This window comes from Amborella trichopoda, chromosome 6, assembly GCF_054954075.1.
Source record: "Amborella trichopoda isolate Santa Cruz 75 chromosome 6, AtrichopodaSantaCruz75HAP2 v2.0, whole genome shotgun sequence".
Lineage (NCBI taxonomy): Eukaryota > Viridiplantae > Streptophyta > Magnoliopsida > Amborellales > Amborellaceae > Amborella > Amborella trichopoda.
In genome coordinates this window covers 46,415,927-46,434,826 of record NC_142341.1, presented here as the reverse complement: position 1 = coordinate 46,434,826, position 18,900 = coordinate 46,415,927, and the positions used below count along the sequence as shown (strand labels likewise).

The 18,900-nt window shown below is 37.8% G+C and overlaps 1 protein-coding gene across 3 annotated transcripts; it reads right to left on the bottom strand.

Moving 5' to 3' along the window:
- Nucleotides 1-11,222: 11,222 nt before the first annotated feature.
- On the bottom strand, nt 11,223-18,719 carry PHT2;1 (phosphate transporter 2;1). 3 transcript variants are annotated; one of them, XM_011627877.3, is made up of 4 exons: nt 17,914-18,719; nt 14,696-14,887; nt 13,531-14,381; nt 11,223-11,643 (listed from the first exon to the last, which is right to left on the bottom strand). In XM_011627877.3, exons 1-3 carry the CDS (start codon nt 18,601-18,603, stop codon nt 13,566-13,568), a joined length of 1,698 nt encoding a protein of 565 aa, XP_011626179.1. In that variant the 5' UTR covers nt 18,604-18,719; the 3' UTR covers nt 11,223-11,643; nt 13,531-13,565. The 3 variants fall into 3 exon arrangements, with proteins under 3 accessions (XP_011626179.1, XP_006852318.1, XP_011626180.1); XM_006852256.4 differs by having other exon boundaries at nt 11,223-11,632; XM_011627878.3 differs by having other exon boundaries at nt 11,223-11,622.
- Nucleotides 18,720-18,900: the final 181 nt, after the last annotated feature.

Below are 18,900 nucleotides of genomic sequence, written 5' to 3'. Positions count from 1 at the left end.
GATAAACAATACTATAACGAATCAAAACCCTATAAATTTAACACATTATTTGTAAAATATTTAGTAAAATTGATAGAATGGAGGAAAAAAAAAAATACCGCAGTCTATTTTTTCTTCACAGACATCAGTCTTTTTTTCTCAAAAATCAAACTCAAATTGAATAAATAAAATCAAATTGAACACATGTGATGATAAACAATATTATAACGAATCAAAACCCTATAAATTTAACACATTATTTGTAAAATATTGAGTGAAATTGATAGAATGGTGGAAAAAAAAAAAAAACAAACGCAGTCCATTTTTTCTTCACAGACATCAGTCTTCTTTTCTCAAAAATCAAACTCAAATTAAATAAATAAAATCAAATTGAATACATGTGATGATAAACAACACTATATCGAATCAAAAGCCTATAAATTTAACATATAATTTATAAAATATTGAGTGAATTTGATAGAATAGCAGTTCTTACCTGTTTTTCGTGCACATGTGGCTTCAAATTCAAATTTGATATGTATTCGTCCAAAATACTCATAAATTATGAACAAAAACTTCTGAACAACACTCTTACGATTAATAACCCACAGATTTTATAAAAAAGGATGTCCTCTTTTTCTTGAAATCAAAGAAATGGCGGAACCCTAAAACTTTTTTATAGTTCTTCACTGATTCAATTTTTTTGATCAAAATCGGTGATTTTTACTACGTTTTATTGACTAAAATGGCTAAAAAATTTAAAATAAAGCCTGCAAGATTCGATTATAAAGCTGAAAAAGATGAAAAATAATAAGAAAATGACAAAATATCATGAAAATCGTGAAGAACTGTGCAGCCCGTGTTCTTGGACGAGCCACTGTTGAGACTCTGCGATTCACTATTGGGAATCACCCGGTTCTCTCTAAACACGGGCGATTCCCGGTATTGTCGTGAAATTGGCACGGGGTCTGCCGATTCCCGAGTCGAACTGGGTGAGTCCGGTTCGACTCGCCGAGTTTTCAAACCCTGGTCAGAACAATTCATTCATGGTTTCACCATTTTCTGCTTCCTTTTTTTTTTTTTTGTTAATGTTTTACTTGTGCAAATTTGAAGCACAATACAACAATATCCTCTGTTTTGCTACAAACTCTGTATACTTTGAAATACCACACTTCCAAATAATTCCTCTATTAAATTTCTCAAGATCAATTAGGATTATTTATTTGCTTTATTTTTAAGACTCGTTTTTCATTTTTGCAGGACTGATGCATTCAAGCATGAAACATAGAAGCTAGTAAATGGCTTGCAAAAGTCAGCCAGATATGCAGAGGAAAAGTTAGAAACCATTGAGGAGAGATCGGAATCATTATAAATATTATGGTCAAACAGAGAGATAATACACCTACATAAATCAAAAGAAGAAGACAGACGGATAATATAACTACATAAATTGAAAGAGGAATTTAGGCTTTATAAGAATATATGATGAACCAATTGCTTAAATCTCATTTAAGCAGTATGCAAAATCAATTAGAAGAAAACTTGGAATAACAAAATATCAATTAAGTAGACAACTTGAAGGAGTAGATCGAAACCCCAATACTTAGAGATCAAGAGCCCTTGATGGGACGAAGCAAGTACCGCTCGAGCTCCTACTCGAGGATCATTGGAACGAGATTTCAAGAGGAGATTACCACCCCTTGACCAAGAACCCCACAACTATGAACATTATTGGTGAATGCCAGGGGTAAAAGGCACACAAGGGCTAATTCCATGACAATGTCTATTTATAGTCGCACCCTAAACCTTAGCATGATGTGCAAGTTCACTCAAAAGGAGAATCTAGTGATGCTCGGGGTAACAAGATTTCTCACTTTTCTCCTAACTGTGCATAGCATATATGGAAAAGTGGAACCAATTTCGAATGACGTTCAATTTAGAGGATTGGCCTGAATGCAAGTGGACTAGGGATCCTAAAGGGAATCGGAGTCTGTTAACGAGCAACATAAACATGATCAAAAGAATATCACTGAGCACTCAAAGTTTGCATAAATGTGCATTGAAGTGTGTTGAACTCTAGGTTTAGTCTCAACAATATTTTAGAGGGAAATTGAATTCGTCAATTAACACGTGCAACATAGGCAGCTGGGGCACAAGTGGTGCTACTCCGACGACTCCAACCCCTTTTCAAAAAAAAAATTTATATTTTATATAACATATTTTTTTAGTATTTATTTAATTGGTAATAAAAAATAAAGAAGCGAAAATTCGTCCAAAGACTAAACAAATTTAAATTCACAATTCATAATTTAGAAAAAAGGGTTTGGGCCACAAAATGTAGCTTGAAGGTCGAGTCACTATAGCCTAGGGTCACGCCAAGCCAAGTGTGGGCCAAGGCTACCTTCTTATCTTATTTTTCATTTTTTAGTACTCTTTAGGTCTATTAAGCTTAGACTGGATAGGGCTAAGCTAGAGCCTCCCAATTCAAGGTATGTTGGGCAGGCCTGGTCCATTGAGCCTTAAAGTCATTTGATTTCTTCTATTTGGAAGTTTCTTATTCATTTTTATATCTTTCCAAATTTCCTGCTTGGGAATCACTGAGTCCAATCACTTGATTGGGAATCAGCCCCACAATGTTTTGTCGGGATGGAAGGTAATACACAGTTTATGCCGACAAGAGGCCTTTCCCGGTCGCTGAGATACACTATGCTGACCCAAAGTATTACTTTGTAGACCTAGTAGTATCTCAAGCAACCAAAGATGATGATATGGAGCTCGAAAAGAAGGCGGGACCATCATCACATGAGGATGTCAAAGACATGGGTAGAACGCTCCTAGGAATGTTCAAAGAGGAGGAGAGACAAGGGAAGATGCTACCCTTGACCCCTATTCAACCCAATGAAAGATATAAAAATAAATAAAAAACTTCCAAATAGAAGAAATCAAGTGACTTTAAGGGTCAAGGGACCAAGCCTGCCAGACATACCTTGAATTGGGAAACTCTAGCTTAGCCCTATCCAGGCTAAGCCTAATAGACCTAAAGAGTACTAAAAAATGAAAAATAAGATAAAAAGGTAGCCTTGGCCCATACTCAGCCTAGTGTGACCCTAGGCTACAGTGACTCGACTTTCAAGCTACATTTTGTAACCCAAACGCCTTTTTTCTAAAGGCCAAGCCTTCCAAAATATTACTTCGATATGAATATATTCACTCGTTCCATTATTCCATATAGCAATGAGCATCTTGCAATTCCTCATTAGTTATTTAAAAAAAATCTGATTTTACCTATTCTTTGTTGGAGCAAACTTCATCCACGAAGAGGCTTGTAATTGATAACAAGTCTGGGTGCGCCTTTCTCAAGTTCTGATGCCTTTTCAATATAAAAGGTTGCACAGCTCCAAGGAAAAGAGCTTTTTCTAATAAGCTATTTATTAAGCAAACCTTGAATTTTAGTTTTACATGTTTCAAGAAGCCTACTATTACTATTCATTTGAATAGGCCTTACTTTGGTACGAAGAAAAAGAGATCGTTGCGAGTGTTACGACCGCAAGTGTTATCGCCGCGAGTGTTACTGTCGCAAGTGTCACCACTGCAAGTGTTATCTCCGCGAGTGTTAGAAGAAAAAGAGAAAGAAAATAAACCTTTGGGAGTGTAAGAAATATGAGAAGAAGTGAACACGTGCAGTAGTGAGAAGAAGCAGAATTAGAATGCCGATGTGCGTGTCACCGCCATGCATGTTGCCGCCGTGCATCCTGAAGTTTCAAATAAATGAAAAATGTTATTGGGGATTGCATATGCACATTGCTGGTTATTCGGGATTACCCAAATCCCTACTTGATGTGGTGATCACCCCACAATAATGAATCCAACATCCAAAAAAACCCAAGAACAATATTGCGTACAATATATCAATGTGCGGGTCTCAGGCTGTCTCTGTGACTTCTCTCTCTTTCTTCAGTCTCTAAGACGGACGGCGGCCTTAACCGCCATCCGTGATAGCTTCATACTTCTCTCTTCTTTCTCTTTCAGAAAAGCATGGACGGCGGCATCAAACCGTCGCCTGTGCCTTTCTCCTCTCTTATTTCCCTTTGAAGGAAAGCACAGATGGGGAAGACAGGGACGGCTCCCTTCCAAAGTCATATCACTCCTTTGAGGTGCACCTTGCTTTGACGTGTTAGGGAGACCTTGCATATTACTTTAAAGTTTAAACTATTTGAAATTAAAAATTTATCATAAATTGTTGCATATAGGCTGGACCTCATTTCTACACTATGCCGTCCTTCAAAACGGTCAAAAGTGATCCTCGAATCTCCAACAGGAAATAACTATTTTTCCACATCTCAACACACACAAGAACTGGGAATTAAAGACTTTTTTGCTGATCTGGATTTGAAAGTATCCACAATTGGTTCTGACATAGCCAAGCGTGCTTATCCACCAATACAAACCCAATAATGGAATTGGTCGATCATTCCTCTATCTCGAGAATCACTGAAAGCATACCAATGGCACCTTCAAGTCCCGATGCCAAAAAACAGATCGGCGCAAGGTGGCCATCTAACCACCCTGCGCGTCAAGGGTATAGATTTATCAACCGCCTAACGCCGGGGGCTTTCACTGAAGACCTATGGCTGCGCGCCTCACAGAAATCTATTGCCGCGCGCCTCACAGAGACCTATTGCTGCACGCCTCACAGAAGCCTATTGTCGCGCGCCTCACATAAGGCTGTTGTCGCTCGAGGTTATTGCCACGCGCTTCTTCAACGTCACGCGTCACGCTCAAGTGTTGACCAATTGGGCAAGCAGGCCACAAAATATAAGAGTTACAAAATAGATGTGTTCCCTATAAAAGGAGGTTAACCCCTCTAGAAAAGATCGGAAAAAAGGATAGAAAAATAGAGATGGAAGGTGAATGAGATTAACTAAAGATAACTCTCAATATTACTTGTCCCCGCATGGCTTGATCTATTGGATTTAGCATGGAACCTCAAGTCTCTCATGTGACTTTAGTTTTTCAGTGATTAATTTATGTCTGATTTCCTCTTTTAGAGAAAACAAGAAATTTTCTTTATTCTTGATTTGGTCTTTTACCTGATTTATTTCTTTTATTTTATGTTTTCCTCTCCCTGCTCTTTCTTTCTACGTCGACGCAGGGCGAAAGAAGCAGAGAGTAGTGCCCTGCACGCGTCTCTCATGCTGCTTCTTCCCTGCTAGCGAGGGTCATCAAGACAGATAGGGTGAGAGTAACACAGCGCGAGCGCCTTCACTCTTCATCCATTCCAGTCCTATTTCGAGCTCGCTTGGCGGTAGTAACGCCGCGGGGAGGGGTTTTATTTCTTTCATTCACTTCTCTCTTCTGTTAAATTTCGCTCCCCTTCGATAGCCTATGCATCACAATTATATCACGATTATAGAATGATGTTTTTCATAGTAGAGCAAGCACAATATAAGATATCAAATATCATATACACTAGCAATCTAACATAATTCAACGTATCAACGTAAACATGAGAGCATAACAAAATCAACTGAAGTAACCCACTCGCTAGCCCTATACATCAGACCGCTCCCATATCTCGCAAACCAAACGTAAAACTCAGGTAATCATATATTTCTGATCAATCACATAACTCAGGCAACTACCCATCTCGGGCTACACAATTTGCACAAGGCATTGCCACGACATATGTTTTTATCACAACATATCATACCCTGGCTTCATCATAGAGCATATTTTCATGTCATAGTAAACGCATAGTCAAGTCGTGCAATACACCCAAAGCACGCACACCCGACACTCTGAGTGTCGCCCACCCCAGCCAAAAAGCTATAGAGAAAAAATTTTGAGCGATACACTCGGTGTTGCTCACCCAAAGAAAACAACAAATGTTTTTTTTTTTTTGGCAACACACTTAGTGTCGCCCACCCAAAGAAAAAAAAATGTTATTTTTTTAGGGCGACACACCTGGTGTTGCCCACCCAAAGAAAAAAAATGTATTGTTTTTTTGGGTGACTCTTCCTATGAGCCTTCGCCTCTCCGATGGGTACAATCCCCGCGACGTTTCGGTTTCCACCAGAAAATGTTCCCCGTCTGCTGACAACCCGATCTGACCCCTGTTCTTTCCCCTTACTGGCGGTCAGGAGTAAGGGGAAGGCGCCACAATCCCTGCAAAAGAGCTTTTGGTGACCTTGCGAGTCTCCTCTCCTTGCCGGAAGCTCTCGTTAGCAGGAAGCTCTCAATACGTTTTTGCGAGAGCTGTGACGAAGACCTTTGCGACCTGCCAGGGACCAGAGATGACAACAGCTCTGTAAAACTCCCCAAAATGTCACTGCACTTCCGGTGAGCTTTATGAAAGATGATTTGATTGGAGTCTTTGAGGATCACACCACAGCTCAAAGTATGATGGATGCCCTAACTGAAAAATATGGGACCACTTCTGAGACCCATGCACAATTGTTGTTTGGAAAATACTTTCAAAGACAATTCCGATCCCTCCTCTTTCTGACTTAAAGGCTCCATCGAAGTACATCTTCCATGTATAGGTGAGCTCCATGCAAAATACTTCCTCATCGGGGAAGTCACTAAACAAGGGGGATTCTGCTGGTACTGGATGCGCTGTTAATAAAACTACTAAGGTCTGACTCTTGACAGTTTTTTGTGGCACATATGTAATGTCAAATTCCATTAGCAACAACAACCATTTAGCTAAACGTCCTGAGAGGCAAAGACGTGTCATAAGTTCCTCGATTGTGAAGAGGTTTTCATCTGGGAGATCCGTGTTGATGGGAGTGTCATCTGGCAGTGCGTGTTCAGCCAAGTGGTCAGCAATGACTTGTCTTTTGATCAATTTTTTAGTAAAAAATTTGATCTCGAACTCGCTCAATAGCATTCTCCACTTCGCCAAACGTCAGTTACAGACTGGTCTTTCTAATAGGTACTTGAGTGGGTCAATTTTTTAGATAAGATTGACTTATGAGATAAATCAAATTAAGCCTACCTTCATATAGTATTGAGAAATGTGGTTTCAATACTAGAAATCTTTGTGATAGCCTTAAAATATTTTTTTATCTTTATTTATAAAGTTTAAAGCTTAAAAAGTAGTGTAGACTTGAAACTTTCAAATCAGGTCTGATCTACAAGCTCTAGTGAAGCTTATGGTCAAAATTTGAGTCAAAAAAAGGTATTTTATTGTTTTTAATGAGATGTTTTTGAAAAAACAGCGTATCTACAAGATTTTAGATCACATGGTAGGCAGAATGGACTAGGATGGCCTATGTTTGAGGGGGCTTGCACCCAGCTCAGTCCAGGTCCGAACCAGACTCACACTCAGATCCAAACTTAGACCCACCCTTGGTCCGAGCCGAGACTGGTACCTATTTACTCTAGATCTTTGTCTAGTTTTTAGCATAGGTCCAACCTTAGAGTTGCCTCTAGAGATAGACTAGGCTTACCCTAGTTCAAGATCTAAACCAAAACCTGTTGAGTCTAAACTCCAGTCTAGTCTAGGCCTAGGTCTCACTTAAGGTTTGCCCCTAGAGTCAGGTTAGGTCTACCCTAAGTCATCGAGTCTAGATCTTATCCAAGTCTAGATTCTAGGACTCTGTCAAGAGCGATCACCATGTCAGTCACTCAAGGCGACTATGATGATTACCAACTCTAAGCCCAACCTGGGCATAACTCCCAACCTAGGTGGAGTTTCAAATGCCTCCAACACAGGGCTTTAAACTTATCCACAGATCCTTAAGATAGTGGCGATTTGAATGAAATCAGACCTCATTTGTTAGGTCAAAGGCTTGGTTATATATATATATATATATATATATATATATATATATATATATATATATATATATATATATATATATATATATATATATATATGGGTGGAGATGTATAACTAACCATCCATGCCTTTGATGTGGGTTGATAAATTCACTTTAAGTCTAATATCCTATTTTTCTTGTTTTCATTTCTAATTTGTTTGAACATAAGCTCAACTAATTATAGCCAATAGTCTAGTTCCTCTGGATCCTACAAGGCGATTAGTCCCATCGGTATCCTATGTAGAAACATTTGTCCATCGGTATCCTATGCAGAAACATTTGAAAGATAAACAGTTGAGCCGTTTATTAGAAGTAGAGGCGATTGCATATTCCAACAAAGATAGGTTTGGCTATTCGTTCGATGCCGAGTCTTCTGCCAGATAGATGTTGAGGTGGCAATTCCGTCTTCTTAAACTATTTTACATTGAAACTGCTATTAAACTTATTTAAACTTTGTTATGTCATTCATTATAGTTCTCATTCTAAATGGTGCTCGATAACTCTTGCAGACTGGATCCTTTGTAAGTTTCTCGAAGTGAACTGGAGGTAGAATAGGCAGAGTAAGCAATTTCATGAAAATCCCCCTTTAGAATAGCAATGATCTCTCTCTCTCTCTCTCTCTCTCTCTCTCTCTCTCTCTCTCTCTCTCTCTCTCTCTCTCTCTCTCTCTCTCTCTCTCTCTCTCTCTCTCTCTCTCTCCATTTGAAATCGCTCTTTGTGTTATTGATGCTGACTTTGTAGGTGATTTGGACTGTAGGTTAAACTCCGATCAGTTAGAGGTCGATGCTACAAACTGTGGTTGCATACTCTTCAAAAATATGTGTTCACGGATCTGCAAGATCTGTATCATTTTTCGAGTTTCAGATTTTATTGTCGTCATTGAAATTTATTTTAGAGCCATTGTAGAAATTTTTATCGCTAAAAGTAAATTCCTGATGAGGATTTGAGATGAGGATTTCTTTTATTTTCATAAATCCTATGCCTTACAGAAACCTTATCCTTTATGTTATATAAACTTAGATGCATGTATCAAAAATATCTTTTATAAATGAGTGTCTAAAAATTACTTTTAGCCATTGGATATAAAACAAACAGATTGAATTGTATCACAACATTTGAAAAATTTTATTTTGGACTTCATTTATAGTCATTGACAAATCTCTAACCACCAATTTCACATCTAACGTATACTAAAAATAAATAAAAATGTATATAACGGGACGATTTACTTTTTGATATAAGGAGGTCACCATCATTCTTCTCTGCTCGGGTAGTTGTGAATGTGTCATTGGCTAGACTAAAAATTAAAAAAAATAAAAAATCTTGAACTTTGTATTACACTCAAAGCCATCCAATTTGACCTCAAATGGCTAGTGGTAATGGTGACCTCGTTGCAACAAGATAAATAGTCTCATGGTATACTAATCCAAAACAAATAATCTTGCTCTCTACATTTGCTTTTGTTAAATACCCCTAAGAGATATTAGCGTAAGGGTGTGGTTTGTATAAAAACCTGAGGCCTTAACCAATCAAAGTAAGGGTGTGGTTTGTATAAACCTGAGGCCTTAACCAATCAAAGTAAGGGTTTGGTTTGTATAAACCTGAGGCCTTAACCAATCAAAGTAAGGTGCACCTTCAAATAGTGTTAGAACTTATTGTTTCAGTATCATAAATCTTTGTGATGGCATGAAAATTTATTTTCGTCTCTAATTATAAAATTAAAATATTTAAAAATAGTGTAGATCAAGCAAATATATGAACACTAGAAAATTAATAGTTTATATAATATATCAAATCGACATTCTAAATATGACATGTCTGTATACTGCTAGAATGACACATCATGTGTCGCCCAAATCAAAAAGTCTCAGAACTTTCTGGGAATTTGCAACCCTATTCCAAGGCCTCTCTGGTGACCATTCACAAAATTTCAGATCAAACTAAAATTTTAAAAAAATACAAAAAAATATATTTTTTGTTTTAGATAGGTCTATTTTATTCCTAGCTCTTAAATTTCATTTTAGTTTGTTAATTTTGATTAAACTCATGTTCTTAAGATACTTGAAAACACATTTGAACTCGATTTGATTCTCACTCATCATCAACTTGAAAATCTCTAAGCTCTTATCTGACCTATAGTTACCCGAATCGCCTACGAAAGTTTCCTCCAATGTTATGAAATGGTGCTCAGACCCACCTTCCATTCCATGGGTGTGGGCGCGGCTGATATGTCGAAGATTGTATCCCATTTGAGGGGCAAACAAGTTTTCTTTTCACTTGTTAACATGAAAGGAATTCTTCAGCGGATGGGCTAGCTAAATCTGCTTCTTTGTTGTAATCTTTTATTTTATTTCCTTTTCGTTTTCTCCCTTTTCTTCTTTCCTCAAGCGCCTCCGGTCTGATTGTACTTCATTTTTATTTCCTCAATAAAATACCAGTCAACGGTGTGTAAGAAACCAATAAATAAATAAAATAAAATTCTAACAGTAACTTTTGATTATGAATATCATGTTCGATATTAAGAACCGAAAACAAGGTATTCCTCATAGTCACTAAAATAGGGCAAAGTTACCAAAATGTCCTAAATTGTTCAAGGTTTCAAATCCTCAAAAGGGGCACTTTGGGCATCCTTAAAAAGAACTTTTATAGAGGTATGAGAGAAATAGATCTCATAAAGTGATGATTATAAAGTTGTTTCGATGATTTGACTACCTTTAAACCCTAGACCTGATCCTCCATTGAAGGGACAGTCTAGAGTAGAGTCTTTAAGGGAGAAATTGCATAATTTAAGTCCCAATCTCTCTTGTCTTTTTTAATTATTAGGAAAAAGTTTATATAAGGTTGCAACCTTACCTCCATAACTACGATGCCCCCCAAAAATCCATCCGAAAAGATAATTTTAATGTTGAAAAACCCTTTGATTGGTCGTCTCGATACGGAGACATATGACCATGAAAAATAAAAAGATTTTAAATTTAAAAAATAGTGCATTTTACAACATATATCAACATAGCCTATTTTTAAGATTTTCATATATTTATAGATCTACTTTATTTTAACCATTTTTGAAATTTAAATTTTATGATTAGATATAAAAATAGAACTTGATATAATCCTAAAAACATTTTACATCAAAATTATATACCATGATAAAATTTGAAAGTGCACCTTACCTCTACAGCTACAAATGCATCTGTATGCCGACTGCACCCTAATTATTATTTTATTTTTTAAAAATTGATAGTAGCCCGCTAGACCACTGAATCTTTCCGATAGAAAATATGAAAAGAAAACCGTCAACTTGTCTTCCATGATAAATAAAATAATCCACACATTCGTCATCTCATTTAAATCTATTGTGACAAAATGATCCCTAATAAATGTATGTGCCTTTGCTAGTGCATGCAAACTGCACGAGGCTTTTTCTCGAGTAGTGTTTTTTTGGTTTTCCTCTTTATTTCTTCTTGAAGGGAATGAACTCTTTCTTTCTTCCACAGATATAAATTGCAAAAGTAAAATCTATTACTCTATCCAAATCAGAACAAAAGGGACAATAAAAGAAAGGGTATGGATGAAGCAGTCCACAAGTAGTGAACCTCAACAATTTCTTCTTCTTCTTCTTCTTCTTCTTCTTTTTTTTTTTTTTTTTTTTCTTTTTGTTTTTTCTGAATTCCCGGACAACATTTGGGGACAACGACCGGGACAGAATCAAGTAAGATATTGGAAGCCTCAGAAGTAATACATAATTGGTGTCTCGGGGATGCTGCCAATGGCTATCATGAGCATAATAATCCACAATAGCCATTCGAGAGTGAACCACCTGCACATATCTGATCAAGATCTGTAGTTTATGTTTTAGGTTTCTCACAACAATTTTATTTCGGGTAGTCAATGTAGAACCATCAGAAAGTAGGTATGATCGCACACTTTTATTTCAAAGTTTGAAAACAAAAAACTCAAGAAAGAATACAAAATAGATTGATAAAAAAAAGATAAACACAATAGATTTTTCATTTTGATAATCAAGAAAAGGATTTAAGGTTCATAAAGACAAAAATGTGTAGGACCAAATCACTAAAACAACAGAACTCACTTTATTGGAGTCAATTACATTGTATCACACCAATTCTATTGTCAAAGCATCAAATGAAATATAAGATGAAGTTGGTATGGTTTTCGGCTCATATTTAAACTAATAATGCTTAGAAAGTTAATATGTACAGGCATACTGCACATTACAGCCCATGGTTAAACAAAGCTACTCAAAGCGTGTAGTAGCGAAAATGAACAGAAGCTATCAGATGAAAGACAAAATGAACTGATGGATTTTCTACTTTTCTGTTCTCATTTCATTGATAAACAAGTCAACATATACAGGAATGTCGACATATACAGGAATGCAGGCTTGCTCTTAAGACTAAATCACCAAAACAATTGATCACTCAGAGTCAATTACATTGTATCACAACATTTCTAATGTTAAAGCATCAGATGAAAGATGAGATGAAGTTGGTATGTTTTTTGCCTCATATTTGAACTAATATAAGATGGGAAAGGTTTCTATACTTCCTCTATAGCATAGAAGATCCATGCTTCCCCTACCATCTAGCCGTCCAATTTTGATCAAGAGAGCCACTCACCGTTTGATCTTATAGATCCAACGTCTCAGAGTCTCAGAGTATTTTATTTTTATTTTTTTATACAAATTGTATTGATATGAAATTTGGTAAAAAATATTTAAAACAAATTTTCGATAAAATATAATGACCAAAATACCCCTTGAAACTTTCAGGGGTATTTTGGTCATTTTATTTGATTGGAAAATTTTTTTATATATATTTTTCTCTAGTGCGAGTTTAATAGAGGATTGGACGTACAAAATTTGGTGTCAAAATAGTTTATATAAAAATAAATAAAAGTAAAATAATGTAGAGACATGACATTGTGATTAGGGCAATCTTAGCCCTCCATTCAGAATAGACGGTTGGATAAGGGGAAGTATATAAGTTTCATGTTGTAGGGGAAGCATAGAAAGCTTGCCCATATAAGATTGCTTGAAAAGTCAACATGTACAGGAACAATGCACATCACAGCCGGTGGAAAAACAAAGCCACTTTTGAACAAATATAAGATTGCTTGAAAAATCAACATGTACACTGCCCATTACAGCCAGTGGAAAAATAAAGCCACTTTTGAACAAACATAAGATTGCTTGAAAAATCATGATGTACAGGAACACTGCACATTACAGCCAGTGGAAAAACAATGCCACTCAAAGTGTATGGTAGTGAAACTGAACTGAAGTCATCAGATGAAAGATAAAACAGGATAAATGGAGTTTGTTGCTTTCTATTCTTCTAATTTTATTGATAAACAAGTCAACATATGCAGGCATTTTTTCTTTATATTTGTGTGTGTGTGTGTGGACTGGTACATTTACGGGGCATTTATCATCGCAATGCAGGCCATGGGACAAAACACTTCACTCTCAGTGTCCCACAGCAAAACTGACCTGAAGTATCAGATAAAAGATGAAATAAATTTTGTAATTCGTCTTCCACTCATTTTCAGAAAATGATAGTGATTTCACAAGATGACAATATTTACAGCATTTTACTCTCATACTAAAGGCAATAATACAACAAAGCTGACAACAATAGAGCCTCTTTGAGCATCACAGCAACAATTACCCAAATGCCCAATCAAATAAAAAGAGAGAAAAACTTACCTGAACCCATCAGATGAGCAATGAAAGAAGCTAAATCAGAAGACAGATGAAAGAAGCCTAGTGAGGAGCCAAGTGTACACAACAGAAAGCCCCGCTCCAACTGGTATTGTGACCACCCAAGAGGCCACAATCTCACGCACTGTTTCGGCCCTCACGCTATTAAGCCCACGAGCAAATCCAACCCCCATCACCGCGCCAACAAGCGTGTGCGTGGCTGATATAGGCAAACCCAACTTTGAGGCCACAATCACAACAGATGCAGCTGCAAATTCAGCTGCGAAACCCCTTGTAGGAGTCAACTCAGTTATCTTCTTTCCTATTGTAGCCATCACTCTATAACCCCACATCATTAAACCAGCCACTATCCCAAACCCACCCCATGCTAGCACATCATTCGGGATCACAATTTCAGCCCCTGTGCTCCCACCTTGGAGGATAGAGAGAGCCGCGGCCAGAGGGCCAATTGCATTGGAAACATCGTTTCCACCATGAGCAAAAGACATGAAGCAAGCTGAGAGGACTTGCATGTAGCCAAAGACCCCATAGACTATCTCTAGTTGAGCTCCTTTTGGGCCAGCGATATCCGAGAGAAAGCCAAGATTTTGAGGGGAGGTTCTCGGGTCAGGTTCAGGGGATTCAGGTTTGAGAAGGAGATGGCCGAGTTGTTTGTGGATTACTCGACTTATGAGGATTGCACCGATGATGCCACATCCGAGAGATTGGCATATTGCGATGGGAAGGGACTTGCTTAGGGGGAGGGCTGCATAGATGACACCACTCACACCTATAAGGACCCCTATGGGGGCGGCAGCAGCAGCAGCTTGACCAGGGTTCGGGGCACTGTATACAAACTGGAGAGAGTGCGAGAGAGTTAATTGAAGTGAGTTGTAGTTAAAGTTTAAGGCAGAAAGATAGTACCCTTTAATGGATTCGCAGACTAGGAGACTGCAGCACCCATGGCATGTGTGCGTGAGAGAGAGAGAAAGAGAGAGAGTGTGTCAGAAAGAGAGTGACTGCAGCTCTCATGGCATGCTTGAGTGTGTGTGCCAGCATGTGTCCATGTGTGCATACGCCCATGTGAGTGAGTCTGTTTGTGTGTCAGAGGGTGACAGAGAGAGAGAGATTGGGGTTAGTAAGTGCACAAGTTTATGGTACGAGATGGTACCCTTCTAATGCCTTTGTAGACAAGGAATGAGGCTGCGGCTCCCATGGCCGGGGAGATGACCCAGGATGAAGCAACTCTGGCTAGTGAGCTCCAAAAGACTGCACCCACTCCTCCATAGACAAGACCAAAACCCACCATGGCTCCCACTATGCAGTGCGTGGTGGAGACTGGCCAACCGAAATATGAAGCAACCTGAATGGACATAACCCCACAAGTTGGTAAAACTAACATCACATCAAAGTTAAAGCCTAACTCTCAGTGGTGCCAGGAAAACAGAACAATCTGCTATCTAGAGACCATGATGGATTCGGATAAGCATTTGCACAAATATGCGGCTACAGAAAACACAATTATACTCAAAACTCAGGAAGAATTCCCTACGAAAAATATTCAAGTCCAAAAAAGAAAAGAAGAAAACCACTTTTGCCCACTTTACTTTTGAAAGCCAAATGATAAAGCTATAAAAGTAGAAGTAAAGGCAGAACATCTTTTATCTTTTTTGAAGTAGCCAACAATAACTTTGTGCACAGTTGACTAACCCAAACAGTTGAGAAACAAATACTTTGCCATGGACAAGAATCAGCGATTTTTGCAAATAGTAAAACCTACATAACTGGAAATCAGCACATGATCAAAAGTAATGACAGAAAGGCTCAAATATGACATTCATAGTCTTCCAAATTCAGAGTAAACTTAGCTCCATTAATCAAACATGATAGAAGTTTACCTCCAGATGTTTCTGCCACTCAACAAATTTCGTCATTTAACTTTAAAAAGATGAATACACAAGAGGCATTGGGATGATGTCATATTTAGAGTAGAGCCCCCTCAGCTGTGCACTCTAGATTATGAGTTCATTTGCAGAACCAATAGCATGCTTTCAAATCTAAGCTTCGAGCAAGTTACAGGAACAAACATACCCATGAAATTTTCCCGAACAAACCATATCATGATAATTGTCTTGAAGTAAAGGTTGCACTTTTCTTAGAACAGATTGAACAAAAAAAAAAAGACATATATCTCTGCTTCATCATCAAGCCACGAGCTATGTCATACACACGCGTGCACATGGACACATACACACACACAAATACGCACACACACACACACATATGCAGCTCAGGACGAGATATAATTCAAGAAGACCAAACAAACATCTCTAGTTTATCATCAGTTTATAAAGTATGGTATATAAATGCAGCATAGTAACCAGACGTATCTCTACTATATCATCAATCTATGCTATGGTAATTATATGCAGCTCAGGAACCAAAATGTCAAGGTGTAATCATCATTTTAGACTTTAGACAGAGGGATATTCTTGGGAGGTCATGGCCATTAAAATTGCTATGGGCTTCTAAGAGTTCGAACCGTCGACCTCCCTCACCCAAACTCAGATGTCTACCAGTAAGGGAGAAGATATAGTCTAAATACATATTTGAATGTGTGTGTATATGTGTGCATCTGTGTGTGTGTGTGTGTGTGTGAGAGAGAGAGAGAGAGAGAATAGGAGAATGGTATGTTTAAAAAAGATAAACCTCCCTAGCTTAGTGATAGAGATTGAATAGGAGAGTTTTATACATAATTCAAATCAGAATTCCATCAACATAGGGTTTCTCATAAAAACACAGAGGTAAAATCTCAAATAAATTGGAACCTATGTTAGAAAGAACTAAGAAAATAGATTGAATAGAAGAAATGAAATAAAGCATGAAAAATTAAATAAAACTAGATACTTAGATAGTTTACTTAAAAGTTGTAAGAGTAATATCCAATGACTTAAAAACTAAATAAAACAGTAAAGAGTATCATATCAAAGTTTCTATTGAATTAAACATTCAAAAAATTAATTTGTATCTATGCACATTCCATTAGCTACTGTACATAAATAGAAGTGCGACTTTTAAATTTCTCCTCCTCTTATTTTCCCTCAAAATTTCCTTAAATCTCCCACTCTCTTTCTCCTTCTCTAAACTTTCATTCCTACTATCTCTAAACTCAAAAATTACAATGAATTGTTATTTAAGATCAATGATACCAAAAACAAATGTATTTACCCTCCCTTTAAAAACCTCTTTCATATTTATCAAATCCTGTTTTGAAAAAAAGATAATCTACTCTACATAAGAAATAGGAGCAAGTTTGACAATTGAATTTGGCTCATCTAAAAAAAGAAAATTTAAGAAAAAATCTGTTTTTTTTATTTTAAGGTAAAAATAGATATGTTAATAATTCCTGCATTCCAAAAAGAGAAAAGAAAAATAGAGAAGGCTCGATAGAAAATTAAGCAGCTATTAAAATATTGTTGATTGACTTAAAAAATAAAAATAAAATCTGAAATATACACGAATATTTCATTTGATTTAAAAATTTCAAAAATTATTTTTCATCTAACCTCGATTTGTTCAAAGCACGTGACATAAGGTAGTATATAGTGGTTTAAATTATCCGATAAAGAAAAAGTTTATATAGGTGCGAGGCTCTAAACAATCAAATTAAGGCGCACCTCAAAAAATTTACTGTAAGAGGTTGTTTTATGAGAAAAGAATGGATTTCAAGTTTTAAAAATAATGCATCTCATAATGCATTTTTGAACCGTTAATTTTCAAGATTTTCATAAATCCGCTAGATCTACAATATTTTTAAAGCCTTAAATTTTATAAGTACGGATAAAAATAAATTTGAAAGCTATCACAAACATTTCCAGTATTTAAACCACACGACACAATTTGAAGGTATGTTTTACTTTGGTTGAAGGTAGGCTTTACATTGATTGTTTAGAACCTTTGCCCGTACAAACTGCATCCTTAAAATTATTAATTATGCACATCCTAACATTGGTATTTCCACCATCTCTATGGGTGGAAAATACCAATGATTACCATCACAGATAAAACGTGAGTGGCCAGCTTGTTAGGTTCCGGACGTTGTGCACGTGGTTGGTACCCGGGCCGCAATTTACCGTCCGTTCAGATAATCGACGGGGAAATGAATAGTTATATCGGAATTGGACTTCCTATCGTCCGTACGGTAATTCATCACCACCTTCCGTTTTCTGAACGAAAGGTGGATTGCATCACCTAACTACCCAAAGCAAAAACGATCACGGCCACCCGTTTCTCGGCGCCGGAAAACCAGTTCGCCGGATAGTTGTAGAGTGCGGCCATGATTCCGCCGTAAAATGAACCAGTGACCGGAAAACAGGATGATCAACTCACTTGCAACCAAGTTCCGGCAGCTGCGAGAGAAGAGAGAAGCCCAGCAAAAAGAAGCGACGCATTTCCATTGAACACAGAGGCCACCAAAAGCCCCTTTTGCATGGTGCTCGTAACGTGAGTCCCCATTAACAAAGCTCCAGAGAACTCGAGAATAGCGGCTGTAACCACTGCTTGCCTCAAGCTTAAAGCTCCACTCCCTACACTTGTTCCCATGGCGTTTGCTACATCGTTTGCCCCTATGTTCCAGGCCATGTAGAAACCAGAGAGCAAGGTTATGTACGATAAAACCCTAGTTTTCATGGCCATTCCTTGCCCCAACGATTTCATGAGAAGAGGAAAGGAAAGGGCGGCCACGGCTGTGCAGACTGTGATTGCTGAGGCCGTTTGCGAAGATACATTGAAGGCTCGAGCCATTTCAGGGAGATCATTTGCATCTGAGGACTTCAGTGTTTGGTTGAGCTTTTCATGGCCGGAATCCTCTGCAAATTGTGATATTCCAGCAACTGGTCGCGGACTCCGGCGATTTGGCCGGAGAATAGGGAGGGGGCGGAGGCCATTCGGGTTTTGGAGAGCTCTGGTGAAGTGGATGAGGAGAGGGGAGTGTTTGAAATTGCAGAAGTTAGGGTTTTTGTAGAGAGAATTGGAGGCATTAGAGGAGAAAAAGTAAGTGGGAGAGGAAGTAGAAGTCATTTCAGAGAGAGGAGGAAGAGGGATCAGATTAGGAATAGGGTTAGGGTCATGGCGGCCATGGATGAAGGGGCGGAGTTGCAGAGCGATTGTTGGGCATGTTCGTGGATTGTGGGGATTGTGCTGGTTTTGTGATTCTTAAGTTTTTGAAGTGTGGAGAGGAATGTTTGAAAAGGAGCATTAACGGATGAAAACATGAGTAAAATGAGTGGTGGTGAGAGAAGGGGAGATGAAGAGCGAGAGAATGCAGCTTTCCTGGACGATGTGGTCCATTTAAGAATTTCACCAGGGCAGCAGACA